Raw genomic sequence first — 16,014 nt, forward strand, 5'->3', positions numbered from 1 at the left:
CACTGGGGGAACGCCAGCGTCTCTGGCTTCTGAGCTCTGTAGTAACAGATGAGAACCAACGTGTGGAATGCTGGCATCTGCTGCCCTTCAGCAACATGTTTGGTCTACAGAGGCGAATAACACGCCACCAATATCAAAACTCTTGACCTAATTTTCAGCATGTGGGGGGGGGTCACTGTGGTACATATTCTCCATAACCCTCGGGGAGATCAGCCTGCATTAAATGCAGGAGTGATGCGGGAGCTGTGCACCGACGCGCCTGCAGGCCGTAGTTTTATTATTCTTCTCTTATGTGTTTGTGCAGCGAGAGGGATGGTAAACGTCCCACATTCCACACAGGGAACAAATGCAGCTGAAAGGATCAGATTAGCCAGTCGGAAATCCTGTCTCCAATGAAGACTGCCAGAACACCTTGTCCAAATGTCAGCCAGCAATCTGGATTAGAGCGGCGCGATTATTTGGGTGTTCCACCTCAAGTTCCTTCTGGGTGCTCTCAACACTGAAACAGCGATGGCTGCCGTCCTTCCCTGGAACCGCGTCTGCTCCAGTGGAGCTCATCAGCAGAAAAAAATCCTCAAATGGTTCCTGCAGAAGATCAATTGGTTGGGAGGGGGGGGGCAGCTAAAGCTCCTCTGCTTCCTCCATGGACTCTTTGGCGACCTATGGTGGTCTCACCTGCACTGGAAGGTGGTGGTGAAGGTCCAGGAGAGCACAGAGATGGTGGACACGGTGTCCCAGGATAGCCAAGTGAGGCCCCCACGCTTGTCGGCACTGTCCAACTTCGGTGTTGGCATAAATACACTCCAACATTTGCAGCGTTCCTCACCTGAGCTGCTGAGAAAGCAAAGTTTAGGTTCCTCACAACTTCCTGACATTGACTTTGGCGGACTTTCACTCAATCATCCGTCCTGCACGGCTGCGCCTCCTGTTCTGTGAGTTCGACCCCTGGTTAGTTTCAGTGTCACAGTTTCACTGACACTTCCTGTGATTGCAACAGTCCCTGAAGGTTCCATACAAAGTATTTAATCTTCCTGCCTCTGGGGTCAAGGGTCAACTCGCTTTAGACCAACTTAGCCTAATGAGCGTGTTCAGATAAATCAGCTTAAGCACGTCACAAACAGCTTGTTTTTTTTCCAAAAAAGAACTTTAATACTTTATTTTGTTAAAAACAATGTATAAAAATGATTTCAAACCAAGTTTATTTACAGATAGTAGCCGTTGCTTCAGAAAACAGAAGTAACAGCTACTTGTACAAAGTGGAAAATTAAAGTCTTCCCCCCCTGCAGTGACTGAACTTTAAAGTGAACATTCCAGAAACGACGTTCCGCATTTGTGAAACAAAAGTCTGCAGAAGGTTTAATAAAAACAGTCTCGCTGCTACAGTAAGGCCAGACTCCCCTACAGACGCGTGGAAATCCACCTGGGTAAAGTGACAGTGTAGTTTTATTTTGTCATTTTAAATAGTCTTTGAAATTAAATAAAACATTTTTTCTTTAAAATAAAGACAAGCTTTTGAAAAAGCAGGTGAGTATTGCACAGGCTGATCTCCTGGTACCCTTTGAATAAGAATGGAAAGCACAAAGGAAGTGACGCTCAGAAGATGCAGCCGCTGGTGGACAAACACAACGCACATTTAGTCGTTTCAGCTTTCTGTTGGCATGGCGACGGGAAACAAAAGGTGCAGCAGTGGACAAAAAGCAGGCCCATCGTACTGCAGGAGCGACAGTGAAGCAACGTGACCTGTTCTGAAGTAAAAGAGGTTGTGGGAGTGTTGTCAGAATGCACACAAACAGATCACGGTCGTTAGCGTCTCGTTAGCACTCAGCGGCGTGCAGAGCTGCTCAGCTGCTAAATGTGGACGAACAGCAAGAGAAATGCAGAAAATAAATATAAAACCAAATGTGTCACACCGAGTCATTCAATCTGTTGGCGATTTAAAAAGAAAAAAATGCTATAAAATATCACAGAACAAACGCAAACGTTCGCCGTTAAGCTAGCCTAAAACACAACGGTTTGTGGTAGCGGAGCGAAAAAACATCCAACGAATTAAACTGAAGCATTTGTTCCCACGCTAAAGGAAGTCACATTTATCTGTATCAGGTCAACTGATGCAATAATTTAAAGAAAATAAGAAAACATAAAATCGAGCGAGGAACGCATGATTCCGTGACCAACAGACAGTCCGAAGGAATGAAAACAAACTCGAATGTGCTCTTTGATTTCGCCATTTCTGGATGTTTGGTATTTGAAAGTCCAGGCAGTCGGGTGAAAGGCGTGGCCTCGCTCACGTGTGGTACATCTTGGGCTCGTACTCGGTGTGAGGCGACGGCAGCTCTCTGTGGATGGTCGGCGGGAGGCCGCCGTGGTGCTGGTGGTTGTCGGCCAGCTTCAGGTTCAGCAGGCTGGTGCAGGTGGGCAGGTAGATGTGCTGCACGTGATCCACCTCGGAGCGACACACCGGGCACAGCTGAAGGGGCAGAGAGCTCAGGTTAGCGTGGGCGGCGGCGGGAAGACGCGGGCGACAAAAGGAGCTGCCGATAGAGGAAGCGTTTACATTCCAGGTTTTGGGAAACAAGGCAGTTCTATTTTTCTACTGTGGTGGAATTCAAATATGGACAGAACCAAAACAAGACAAGGACACATGACTGGACTGTTTGTTTTGATCTGGACCCTCCCACTTCTGGGTCACGGGCCGGTCGGGTTAATATGTTGCGTGCTCCAATTCCTTCACACACATTTGTCTTGCTATCTTTGTAGGGACTCTTGCTAACATAAACACGCACAGACACACCTGAAGCTGATTGGCGCAGCTCTGGCAGCACACCATGTGACCACAGGGGCAGAACGCGGCGTCGATCTCCTCCTCGCAGCACAGCATGCACAGCAGCGCCTCCCGCAGCTTCCGCAGCCGCTCCTGCAGCGCCCGGCTCTGCTGGCAGCTGCCGCAGTCCGGCCCCTCGTCCTGCTGCTCGTCCCTGCACGGGGAGCGTGGCGGGGAGGAGCCCTCGCCGTTGCCGCTCCGGGACACCAGGTCGGCGATGCCGGAGTTGTAGAGGGCGCGCCGGGCGTGATCGTACACCTCCTTGGATGTGCGGCGGATGTCGAAAACATACTTCTTGCCCAGGTTGATGTTTTCGTTGAGGAAGAGCGAGGCCAGGTGGCCCTTGAAGTCCCTGCTGTACTGCATCATCACAGCGTTTGTCACCGTGTCACACCTGTGGAAATAACACAGGAAGTGGTCACAGACGCCATCGAAACAAGACCTACTGGACAAACACGAGGCCGCCACTCATAACTCACAGCGTTACGACTCGCTGACTTCATGCAACCACATTCCCAGAAATATTCTCCAACTAGACTCATTTGTGTTAATGTTTATGTGTTTTTGTGCTGGCGGCTGTTGGTTCCCGCACATCTGGCGCTGACGGCGACATGAGATAACGCCGTTGTGAAAGGAGATTTGACTTAATGATCCACCCGAGCGGCGAATAAACCTCGGCATCAAAACATCACGCAAGCTTCTGTCACATCTCTTCTCGGAAACCCTTTTTTTAACCCTCACCTGTAGAAGGCGTGGGTCTCCGTGATGGCTCGGTACAGTCCGCTGGCGGCCCGGTTACTGATCAGCTTAAACAGCAGCACCACGCTGTCGCTCGTCTCCTTGGTTACCGTCAGATACACCGTTTTTCCGGACTGGGTGGCGATTTGGATGAGTGGGTAGCTTATTCTAGCGAGAGGGAAGCTCGTTTCAAAGGCCGTCTTGAGGCAGAAACCACAGAAATGTGCGCAGGTTGTACCGAGCGTACCTGTTGACCAAGCTGAAGTCCTCCTTGCAGACGGCGATCCCGTCCGGGCCGACGCCGATGGCCAGCCGCTGGCCGTTAGCGTCGCGCGCCCAGTGCCACTCAACGCCGTAATGCTCCAGAGAGGCGACCAGCTGCAGGGCCTGGTATTCCACCGACCCCTGGCTCAGAGCCGCCAGAGTCTTGTGTCTCGATATGACGCTGCAGGAAGAGACGCGACATTCAGCAGTGATTTACACGTAGGAGGGAAGCGACATTAGCACACGTTTGTAACTGGGTCAACTACGGTTATGAGATCAACAGGAAGAGCAGTTCATTTATGAGTAGCTACAGAGCAAATAACCGCTGGCCAAGACACACATTCACATATTAGAGTGATGATTTACAGTTTAGAGTCAGCAGGTCGTTGTTTTTTTTGGTTTATTTACAGCTTTGTGTTGAGATGCGATGAAACAACAGTTTCTCAGCGGCCTGTGTGCTACCTGTCAATCGTGGCCACGGACGGCTCCTCCCCGCACAGCTCCGAGTACCAGTACTGGGCCGTGTTCTGGTTGTAGTCGCCGAACTCGGCCTGCGCCAGGAGCGCGCTCAGCTCCACCGCCTGCTCCGAGCACATGCGCAGGTGCCCGTTGTGGAGGTCCTCCTTCACGTGTGTGAAGAAAATGTGCCTGGTGGACGGAGAGGACAAATGAGAGGTCAAAGGGGGGGAACTGGGTCATTGGGATAATGACTAACTGCTGCACTGAGGCCAGAGAGGAAGGAAATCACATGTATTCCTAATTTCAGAGAGGAATCCTTGATTGTTGATCCGGAAACATTCGAGGAACCATCAGGCCGCGGCAGGTGCCCGACCACAAGGCGGGAGCTTTAGGAAATCCCTGTTGGACATTTGTTTCACAGACTGTCTGAAGCAATTTCCCTTTTTTCTAAATATAGTGTTGTGTCGGAACGCCATCGAAAAACAGAAGTGGAGGGAGAGAAAGTGGCTGCAGAAGTAGTACTGAAGCCGGGGTCAAGCGTCGGCATCTACTCTGGAAACCATCACAATGGCTGACATGCTGCTGGCCGTAGATGGCGCCAAACGGAGCTCCGCTGGAAAGCTTTCATTCTCTGGGCCTCAGAATGAGGCCGGTTGGTCAAGCGTGACCTCATCTGTTGCAGTTCAAAGATGAGCGTGGGTATTGTTGTGGTCGGAACCAGCAACGCTCCGATCTGGTGTGGTCAAGAAAAACAAGCCGTTTCTCCGGCAACACAAAACCAGCCCTCCTTTGTTTTGACCAGAAGATGTGAGGAATTCTTTCCCAGAAGCCATGAGGGGAGACATCATGGTGAACAACACGGGCTGGAACCTGAACTGCAGTAACCTCATCGGGCCCCTTTGTTTGGGTGACCTATGGCAGAAGATCCTTAAGAAGATTGGACAAAGACCCACCCGTTAGCAGTCACCTGCTTCTGTCTGCCAAGTCAGACAGCTTTTCCACTGCATAAAGCTGCACGCTCGGTTGCCTGGTGACCAGAATATAGTCTCCACAAGGGATCTTTTATGAGATCTGATTTCAGCTTAAACACGGAGGGGCCTCGATTGTTACAGATACTGTACCTCCGTCCTGATGTAGCTAGCTTAGCCCCCACGGCTAGCTGTTTCATACGTACTTAAGTCTGGTGATTTGTCTCCAGCAAACTTCTCAATGGAATGCATCTGTGGAGAAACTGAAGCGTTTCATACGCTGCCTGGAACTGCTCTGCTATTCCCAATAAAAATGAATTGGCCTCGAGCTGTGGCTGCTTATGAGACATTTTCTGGAGAAAACCAGGTCAGACTGTGACTTGAGGATATCTGAGAGTCTTATAAAGGACTTCGAGGTGGACAGAGATGGTAGCGCTCGCCAGCCTTTCAGAACGTTACAAATGATCCGCTGTTTTCATTAGACGGAACAAACCCAAAACACCCCGGAGGAAAAGACGGGAGGCGACGTTTCCTCGATCCCCTCACGGGACTGAAAAGCCAGACTCTTGAGGGACGACTGGCAGCAGCCTGCACATGCACGCTCGTGGATTGCAACAGCTACAGTGTTCAAACACAGACACCTTTGAGGCAGAATGTGGCCTACAAAGTCCCCGATAAAGGCCGGTCAAAACAAGGAGCCCCTATAGCCGGGGCAAAACAAACAGCGCTTTGATATGGCGTTAAACATCCCATTCCATCCAACGCACACACACGCTCATAAAAAGAAAACACTGCGCTCTATTGTGTCAGGCCCAGCAGGCATCATGTGACGGAGCGCTCCTTGCTAGCTACCTACCCGACGCAAACAATAAGGCTGGGGGAAAAAAAAAAAAAGAAGGTTACTACAGGGCGAGCCGCGGAGGTTACTACAGTTCAGGCGGAGACTGGGATGAGGTTAATGGTGAGTCCTAAGCCCCCCGAGCAAGACGCAGGACGTCCTGGACGCCCAAATGCCTCCTGGGCCGAGTCGTTTGCATTTACATTGATCAGTGTTGCAGATTTTAGAAACAGAAACCTTTTATTTTGTTGATTCCAGGAATGGCCTGCGCCTACGAGCACAGAAAGGGTGTGCTATGCTGCGATATGGTCTAAATCCCCTCCCCCCGTGGGCGCAACAGGTTCCTGACAGCCACTTTCAAACAGTCCTGCTAAATCCAGTCAGCCAACTACAGTATATTGGCAGCGACTGTACAGGTTTTACAACCATCCTGCTGAGAGGATTCCACACCAACCTAAACATTTGTTACGACATCGCTGCAAAAACCAAGAATCAAGCGTGGCGTCCTGCAGCGATCAGACGGCCCCTCGCTGAAGCGCAACGCAGGACGTGACAGACGGGACGCGGCGGGGCCAAAGTCTCCTCAACCTACATCTATGTGGAGACGAGGTCACATCATCAACCCACAGCCCGCCTTAAGGAGATTACTCATTTATGTGTAACACCTGTATGAGAGGTGACTGGAGTCGTGCATGCAGCGGCCGCTGAGGCCAAGAGAATGTGGGAACGCTCGCCGGAATAAATGAATGAATTAAAATGAGTCCGAGCGTTTCCAACCTCTAAAAACTGGGCCGCTGTTTGCAGCGCCGCAGCCACGGAGAGGATGAGCCAACACAGAACTCTCCTGCTTCAGTTTAAACAAACAAATATATATCGTCGGAGCGCTGAAGGGACACATTTTGTAGGATTCCCGGGGCAACCGCCAGACCCTGGGCGTCTCCTCCGGCAGCTGGGAGAAGCAAACGCGGAGGAACAAAATGTCTCGGCCCAAGTGAAACTCAACACCTCTGCCTGGAAACTTTACACCCGCTTCAGCCAATGGCAGCCAGCGATGCACACCTCATCTCCCGGGCACGCAGCAATGCATTGCATGCAGCTCAAATAGCTGTGAGGTTACTATCTGTCAATGAACTGGAGTAACCTCTCCGTGTGGGTGTGTGTGCATGCCCGGATGTGCAAAACGCCAAATATATCTGATTGTTGTAGGTTCTACATTTTAATTTCCAGGAAGTTGACAAATGAATAGTTCCAACAGTGAAAGGTAAGAACCCCCCCTAAAAAAAAGGTGCTAATGTGCTCGCGGCCTTCAAGTTTGTGGGCTGAACAGAGGAAAAAAATGATGATTAAAGCCCACCATCGCGGTTGAGACCGTTACAAAACAAACACTTTTTAGCTGTGGGCCAACGTTAGCGATTAACAAGACAAACCAGAGCTGTTTACATCAGTAAACAGTAGCTGGAGTCGTTTCTGCCATCATGTTGAGGCCCTCACATCACTACAGACATGCTTTTATTTCCACCATAGGGTTACTTCCCATCTGTAGCACAAATACTGTGCATGTTCCATAATTTAAAAAAAAAAAAAGGGGTTTTCTGACCCAGATTTTGCTCCATAACCCCCTTCTGGGTTCAGACATGTGGAGGAGTGTGGAGCAGGAAGGCAGAAAGATAACATTTGGATTTAATCAGCTCCTCCTGTCAGAGTCTGCGACGTGTTTGAATGCAGCGGAGGAAGCCTGCAGAGCGGCGGCGGCGGTGACGACTCAGAGGGAGAATAATGGGGAAAAAGAGCGGCAGGGTGAACAAGATGAGGGCTACAGACTAATGTCATGATAATGTGACGGTCCGTGAGGCACTGGGCCATCGGGGGACGCATTAACAACCATTTAGTGGCCCCGCTCCTGGTACACGCTACGTTTTTGGACATGCCTACAGAGAACATTGTGTCACAATTTCTGGTAGACAGACGTGGAATAAACTCATTCTAGCGGCCTTTACTGAGGTCAGAACCCCTGGAAATGAGCCTCCTTTGTCATCTAATGATTATCAAACCTCGCCGCCGGTTCAGGTTAAAGACGAGTCGGCCGGTACAGGTGTAAACAGGTCAACCTCAGTACCTCCGACGAAGCCTCTAAATAGCTGCGTGTGTCCACTGTTGGCCTGACCAGAATGTTAAACGCAAAAGCTAATGAAGGGAAACATTCAGATTCCAAGTGACACCCCCCCTCTGGCACATAGTGTTCAGTGAGGCAGATAACCTCCGTTCACACCCCTGGGTCAAGGCTCCCTGAACCTGTAAGACCATTGATTCCAGTAGAAAAAACTGGACACGTCGCTCCAGATGATGCGTCATGGGAAAACAACAAAAGGCCGTTCAGTAGAGGGGTGTGTGTGTGTGTGTGTGTAGGCTGGATTAGACCACCATGTGTATGCTTTGATGATCCAGCCAGAGGAGCTCCTCAACTCGCTAAAAATCTCCCTATAAGGTTTTCCCCAGGACAATGAGCTCACTAATCACCGGAAAACAGTGCGTTGAACGTGTGCACAGACACCCGGTTGACCTCCTGTCTCCGAGCAGCGCAGCGCGAACAGCTGCTTACATAAGCAGCCCTGTACACGCTCCGGCCACCTCAGATTATGTAATAGAGCCCATAAGAACGGCGTGGAAGAGAACGTTCAGTCACACACACATTTCCCAGGGTTATTGGAGAGTGTGTCGACTGGATTTGGGTGGATGGTGGCGTCTCCGTTGACAATGGAAACGCCGCGCAGCGCTTTACAGGCTGATAGAACCGACGTGACTACAGGCAATAAAAGCTGCAGAGGCCGGGGCAGGAAGTGGGTCAGAGGTCAAGGCAGGAAATAGCCGACACGAGCCAGTCTGCACCAATTCCCTCAAATTAGAATTGCCTTTATTTAAGGAAATTAACAAGGATTAGCTGTGAGACAGCTGCTTCCAAAAATAGCAAAAAGCGCACGTCTATGCAAATGTGAGAACTAACGGCGACTCCTCAGGCCCGGCGCTATCTCAGAGACGCCAGCCATCTGCTGATAACCCCTGCTTATCTGGCCTAGGTCGCGGCGCAGGCGGCCAGGTGTCCTCCCCACGACCTTTTGCTTTCTTCCCCAGAAACAAATGAGAGCCACAGCGCACATCTGAGAGCGTATGCAAAGGATGTGGGGATAGTTCCAAGATGACTTTTAGTCGGGAGATGACGCGAAGAAGGAGCAGGAGCGCTAGTGGATGGCTAGATGAAGCAGAAGCACCTAATGAACAGTTTAAATGACCTTCTGTGTGTATGTGTGTGTGTATGTGTGTGTGTGTGTGTGGGTGTGTGGGTGTGTGACAGTTTAGTATCAGATGGCAGCGCCTGGGGTGAGGAGAACAATCACACCATAGTAGAAGACGGAGTAATACGAGGTTGAGCTTCCAAAGGGAGAGCACGCTCGTTATTAATAACTTCAAACGAAAGCGGAGGCGGGGAACACCAGGATCAGGATCAGGATCCGTCAGGGCCTGTTACTTTGTTCTGACTCAGCTTTATCTGGGGTCCAACCGGCCGAAGATCCTGCTAGGATGAAAACTGCAAAGGCGAGACATTTGAAGGAACGGTCATTTTAACCTATTGTTTGTCCTATTGAGACGTTCCTGCTGAATAAAAGAAATGCCTGTCAAACTTGTGTGAAAGCATGACTAATAGCAAACACACACTTACGCACGCAGTCACACACACCTGGGCAGTTGCAGTTTCCAAACGTATGCAGAAAAATGCGAGATGCTTTGTACTGCGGCCATTCAAACAACAAAAAAGGGGTGGGCAGGAGAAGGGGGATTCAGTGACAGAGGTCCAGGCTGTCACTCAGAGGGCTGTGGGGGCAGGAGCAAGGAAGCAAACAGCCCCCAGAGCTGCTGGATCATGTTTCCTGCCTGGGGCTGGGCCTGAATGAACTTTAGTAACCCTGGGAGCACCCAGGAAAGAGGTTACTACAGGGCATCTCAGTCAAAACGATGAGCTCATGTTCAGGGAGCTCACAACAATGGCTCGTTCCAAGCATGTGCCTCTGGCCGCGTGCTACCAACACGCGTAAACAACTGAAAGCGGCGTGCACGGGGTCTAGCAAAGCTCAACGAGTTGGCGAGGCGAAAAAAAATACCTCGTCTGTTCCTGTAGAATCAGGTGAGGCTCCACGAAGAACTTGACGCGCAGCCTCAGCCGACACGGAGCCACGTTGTCCATCTGCTGGCAGATGCGGTTCCTCAGATTCAGCCACAGGTTCTCGCCTTTGCCGCCGGTGAACTGCAGCCCGAAGTAGTCCACCTCGATGATGCCCAACTTCCTGCACACCTGGAGGGGAACAAATGGAGAATTAGGACTAACAAAAAAGATGGGGATGCCAGGGGTGCAGGATGGGGGGGTCAAAACCTGGTCCTAGAGTGCCTTGATCTAGCCAGGACTTCCATCACCGATAAATCCAGTATTTTGGTATATGCTCAAAGGGAATAAATAAACTACAATCAACTGATTGCATTGTTTGCAGCTGAACAAAAAGAGTTATTGATATTCTGAAGCCACCGGAGGGATGAAGTGAACTTTAAAAGGGTCAATGGAAGCGATGAAGCCTCCACCCTCGTCAGCAGCAGCAGCAGCAGCAGCAGCAGAGTTTATTACCCAACTACTGGCGCTGATATTATGGAGGCTGAGATAACAGCAACTCACCCGTGGCCATATTCTATTCAGATCAAGGATTGGCTTTGTAGAGGCCACTGATGAAAGGAAAAAGTTGTGGCGCTGCGATCATGACCACAGTTTCTGCTCCCCGCAGTCTCACTTCGCCTGGGTTGAGAAGCGCTCACAAAGGAAGCAGAATGAACTCTAGTTACCCCGACCGAAGCCATCTGCCTCTGACTAACAAGCCCTGCACGCTGAGGCAGTTTTACAGCACTAGATAAACTTTTACATGCGTGACTCAACTCTGATGGTTTGATATTTCTGATATATCTGTGAAGCATCTTATGGATATTGTTGGTCTTCCAGGTGACCATCACCGCGTCTAAGGTCGCTAATGTGCCGTCAATCAGGGGGAAAAAGAGATTATTTAACAGACTTTAAAGGCTCGCCGATGCAACGGACGCCAGGGCACTCGGGTAACTAACTAATTTGAGGGGAACAAGGGTTTAAAAGTTTTTCACGATAGCTGCAGGACCGGGCTGACGTGTCGCCTAATCGATAAGAGTGACAGACGTACCTTATTCAGACAGTCCTCGCCGTTCGCCTTCGCGTCAACTTCCACTTCCATCACCACCGAATCCGGACGAGTAACGTAGCAGAGCATTTTGGCCGTGTCTCCTCAGAGTCTTTGGTTTCGCCACCCTTTCGAATCGATAAGACAACTCTGGAGCGCCCCGAAAAGCCCCCCTACATCGAGCGTTCGTCACTTTCTCGGACCTTCTCGTCTCTGGCAGCTCTCTTTACTCCCCAGCTGGACGGCTATATCAATGAAGGCTCGCGAGCTGCGCCGCCCACTCGGAACCGGCCAATCAGCTTCGTCTTCACAGCGACGCTCTAAAGTCCTGTCCAATTAGAAGTCCCGTCTCAAGCGCACGCTGTTCTGGCAGCAGCTGGCCGCTCGTGCCTGAGAGTGTGAGTCCGCTGCGCCCCCTTCTGGTAGGACGCGCAATAGACTTTAAATCAGCTGTTTGTAAGGAGTTAAGAATGGCTTATGCGTGTGGATTTGTGTGGATAATTTATGCCTTCATATCCCAGAAATAGTAAAGATAACAAAAGAAATGCTTAGCGACTCGCGTTGTGCAGCTGCAACTGAATAGTTCATGATGGGGAGCAGTGGGAACAGGTTCAGCCTGGACTGTTACTCATTGGGTTTGTAATATAAAAAGCCTCTGAATCAATGCAAACAGCTAGACTAAAGAAGATAAATGCATTTATAATCTTACAATTTATTGGTATTGATTTTTGTATGCGTGCATTTGTGTATTTTAATTCTATTATCCTGTATAGTGATTTTTTGTTCTTTGTATGTAACTACGCACTGGTGGCTCTGCTGTCACCAGTTAACAGTTTAACACATATCTTGGCTCTTCTTGTCTATCTTTTACTGTACGACTCCGGGAAAACAGGACTTGGTGGGTGGAGATGGGTTTCCAGGTTGAAAGTACACCAGAGATAACAGAAATCGTTCACTTAATTTTTTTTTACTTTTTTTTTGCATGGACAGCTTTGTCATCAAGCAAAGTTCTTTGACTTTTATCACACAAAGACTTCTGTTGATAATTCAGGAAGGTAAAGCCAACTTTTTCTTGCTTAAATATTCAATGAGTTTTATTGAGCTTTATAATTTCCCAAACACAACAAAATGATGTAACCTCCACAGAGGCAGCTATCACAGGATGTATTCTACACACATCCACACACACACATGCTTGTTTACTCTATCTTTGTGAGAACATTTCTAAACGTAATACATTCCCTAGGCTCTAACCCTCACCCTAACCATCATAACTAACCCCCTAATCCTAACCTAACCCGGTGAACCTTAAAAGCAATCTTAAACTCTCAAACAGGCCTTTGAAAGTGTGAGAACCACCCAAAATGTCCTAATTTTCCTAGCTAGATGTGTCTTTTGCTCATTTTTATGTAACACGTACAAGAAGTTACACACATGCAGACACATCCTTCTAATTCTATCCTTGTGAGGACTTTCATAGACATAATGCATTCCCCAGCTCCTGACCCTATCCAGTATAATTAACCCAAACCAGTTCTAACCTCAACCTTAAAACCAAGTCCCAACCCTCTAACAGTCCTGCCCAAATGTCCTCACTTCCCCAAGAGGTCCTCACTTTGCTAGTAGAATGAGTATTTTGGTACTCAGTATGTAGCAAGTACAAGAATGCATGCAAACGCACACACAGACCGACACACGTGCTCGCTTCTAATGCAGCTTTTGGTTTAAGCTGTAAAAGTCCACTAAAGTGTCATATCTAATTTGGCATCGTTCCCCTGATCGGCACAAAAGTCTGTCTGAACGTTGATCCAGCCGCTCTGTGGCGTTGGCAGCGGCCGCCGTTCTTTTGGCCTGTGGTGATGCAACCAACACACGCACTGACTGACAAGAGGGACGTGCAGCCTGAGCAGCCCTCAGAGCCATTAAAGGAGACAGCACAGAGACAGGTCACATAGTATTGTCCACGGTTGACGTGGGGGGGGGGGGCAACGCAGGCTTGGAACACAACTTTCCCTGCTGTTTTCTACTTCCTCTGAAAGGAGACATCAGACAAACAGGCGTGAATGCAACGGGGCAAATAAGAATCAACAACATGCACAAATTAGCCTACTGGCGTGCACGTGGGTTTTGTTGGGGGGAGGGGGACGGTCTGGGCTCGCAAACACAAGTTCCTGGTTCGTGGATAGGTGTGACATCATTCAACGTGACATCACTTTCCTCTAAGGCAAGTCACTGCTGACTCGACTGGAGCGTGAACACATAGCTAGGCAGGAGTGTGTGTGTGTGTATGTGTGTGTGTGTGTGTGTGTGTGTGTGTGTGTGTGTGTGTGTGGGCATGACATCACAGCATCATCACTGCCCATTGCCATTGCCAAAGCAAAGCTGCGCCTCTTGGAGCGGCAGTTATGTCAGAATGTACCCAGAGCTGCTGCAGCCATTGTTGCTCCAGCAGCTTTGATTCCATTCCTTCATCCTCTTGGATCCATCTCTTGTGAGGAGAGGAGGAAGAACAGCGCCAGAAGGCTGACGGTTTAGGGAACAGCGGACGCTCCAGTGCCCGAGTATGAGGAGAGGCCAGAGGGTGAGCAGCTCCTCTGAGTCTGAAGAGAGTCAGCGGTCCAGCCACCGTCCCTCAGAGCGAGGATGCTCATCGGATGAAGGAGATTCGTCATCGGATTCAGATGTGGAGGTCAAACATAGAATGAAGAGGAGCCAGAGGTTCTGCAGCTCCTTCAGCTTTGGAGAAGATCAGAAAAGGAATGAGGATGGCGAGGAGCCGCCGCCAAAGGGCTCCAATGGAGTGTTCACCACGCAGGCGCTGGAGACAGAAGAGGCGGGAGAATCCACGCGGCGGGAGACGCAGGACGCTTTCCTTCAAGCGACCCGGCCTCAGAGATCGTGCTTGTTCAGGCCCCAGGAACTTTGGCTGGCGGTGACGAGATGTCTGACCCTCCGATGGCCGCCTTGCCTGACCATCAACAGGCAAAGTGGCGTCAAACCGGCCTGCCGTGTCGACGCAGACCAATCAGAGGACGCAGAGTCACCTGACAGCTCAACCAATGGGAGCTCTTCATGGACGTGTTCCTCAGATGATGCAGATGTGAAACAGGATGAAGAGGACGTCAAAATCAGAAGCCTTCCGGCCCGTGGGTGCGGCGTTTCCTGCACGACGTCCAGATTGCCGAGGGTTCGGCAAGCCCCGGACCCGATGCTGGCCTCAATGATCCTGGAGAAGGAAACTTTCCTGAGGATCGAGCTGGTGGATTCGGGAGAAGAGAGGGAAGAGGCGCGCTACTGGGCAGAGTGGAAACTGTCAGACAGAGCTCACGAGCTGGCCGAGGGAGTGTGGATGTCCAAAAGCCCAAAACTGACGGACTGACTGGTGGAGCCTGTGACGCGGGTCGTTGCCACCGCCCATAATCAGATCTTTCAACCACTGATAATAAAAAAGAGTCACTTCCTAATCTGCCTGACTGCTGATTAGATGCGGCCCAGATTTGCCTGATTAATGATGAGGACTGTTTGGCGTGATGGGCGTGAACTTGCTGCGTTCAGCTACAGAACGCACTGACTCGGTAATTAGAGGGGCTATTTTCAGAAACTCGGCGCTGTCAGAGTTAATGTTTGTTGTTCCGCCTCTGTGGGTCGCTCAGAGAACATTTCATACATGGCTGGATCCATGTGTGGGAGGCAACAAAGAGATAAGAGAATATGTCATCTATTTACGAACAATAAAAAAAAACTGCTTTGTGATGGTTTGGGGTTATTTCTTTGCAACAATAGGACACTCGAATGTCACCTGAATGCATCATTGTCACTGCTAAATATTTAGCAACACTGCCTGATTATAATGTGCATGACAATACGACAAAAAATGATCTGCATCGGGTCAAAAAAGGCAGTTTAAAGCTTAACGTTAGCAACGTTAGCAATTTTTACTCTCACCTATCCGACTGACCAATCAGTGTTTGGCTGCCAGTTATTAGATTCCACCCAACTGGTTAGAGAAATAAACACTTTGGGCTGCTTAGGTCAACACTGCAGCCCAGCACCAGAGGGCGACAGAGATACCGCATGACTTTATCCAGCTTTTACACTCTTTTTAATGGAAAATGTTGGGGGAAAAAACAGACAACTCAGGTTTTAAAAGAACGCCTTTAGCACCAAATATCAGCAATCGAGCACCTCAGGTGGTAATCAAGCATGTCGCTAATGAGTAATGGGCAGGGGGAGGGTACCAGTTTGAGGAGATGGTGAGGAAAATAGCATGTTCTCATCTTCATATGGAGCATTTAGCAGCCCGACTTCATCGTCAACAGTTAAAAAAAACCCGTGGGGTTACGTAAAAACGAAAGCCTCGGAGCTTTTCGCGCTGTGGTCTGAATGCAGCGTCTGATTGGCTCTCTAGTGTCAACATGAAGAGGATCTCCTGTCTGTATGGACTTTGGATCTACATTTCTATCACGCCACTGGAATCCACCCCCCAGGATCTCGATCAAACAGGAGCTTTAACCCTTCTGGGTTCGTCCTGACTTTGACGGACGCCATAATCAGCTCCCGTCTCTCTCCCCGACATGCATATATTCATGAAGCCTCAGAATATAGTAGCTCTCATCACTGCATTTAGTTAACAAATACCAGCTCAACACTCTCGCTTTAACCAGTTATTAGTAGTTGCTTTAA

The 16,014-nt window shown here is 49.7% G+C and overlaps 1 protein-coding gene across 2 annotated transcripts; it reads right to left on the minus strand.

Annotated features, from left to right (window-relative positions):
- Positions 1-1,125: 1,125 nt before the first annotated feature.
- On the minus strand, positions 1,126-11,585 carry mylipa (myosin regulatory light chain interacting protein a). 2 transcript variants are annotated; one of them, XM_003968902.3, is made up of 7 exons: positions 11,335-11,585; positions 10,243-10,433; positions 4,286-4,471; positions 3,807-4,004; positions 3,563-3,727; positions 2,792-3,215; positions 1,126-2,467 (listed from the first exon to the last, which is right to left on the minus strand). In XM_003968902.3, exons 1-7 carry the CDS (start codon positions 11,419-11,421, stop codon positions 2,285-2,287), a joined length of 1,434 nt encoding a protein of 477 aa, XP_003968951.1. In that variant the 5' UTR covers positions 11,422-11,585; the 3' UTR covers positions 1,126-2,284. The 2 variants fall into 2 exon arrangements, with proteins under 2 accessions (XP_003968951.1, XP_029701149.1); XM_029845289.1 differs by lacking the exon at positions 11,335-11,585 and adding an exon at positions 10,806-11,025.
- Between the last annotated feature and the right edge of the window lie 4,429 nt (positions 11,586-16,014).

The sequence above is a fragment of the Takifugu rubripes genome, chromosome 12, assembly GCF_901000725.2.
Source record: "Takifugu rubripes chromosome 12, fTakRub1.2, whole genome shotgun sequence".
NCBI lineage: Eukaryota > Metazoa > Chordata > Actinopteri > Tetraodontiformes > Tetraodontidae > Takifugu > Takifugu rubripes.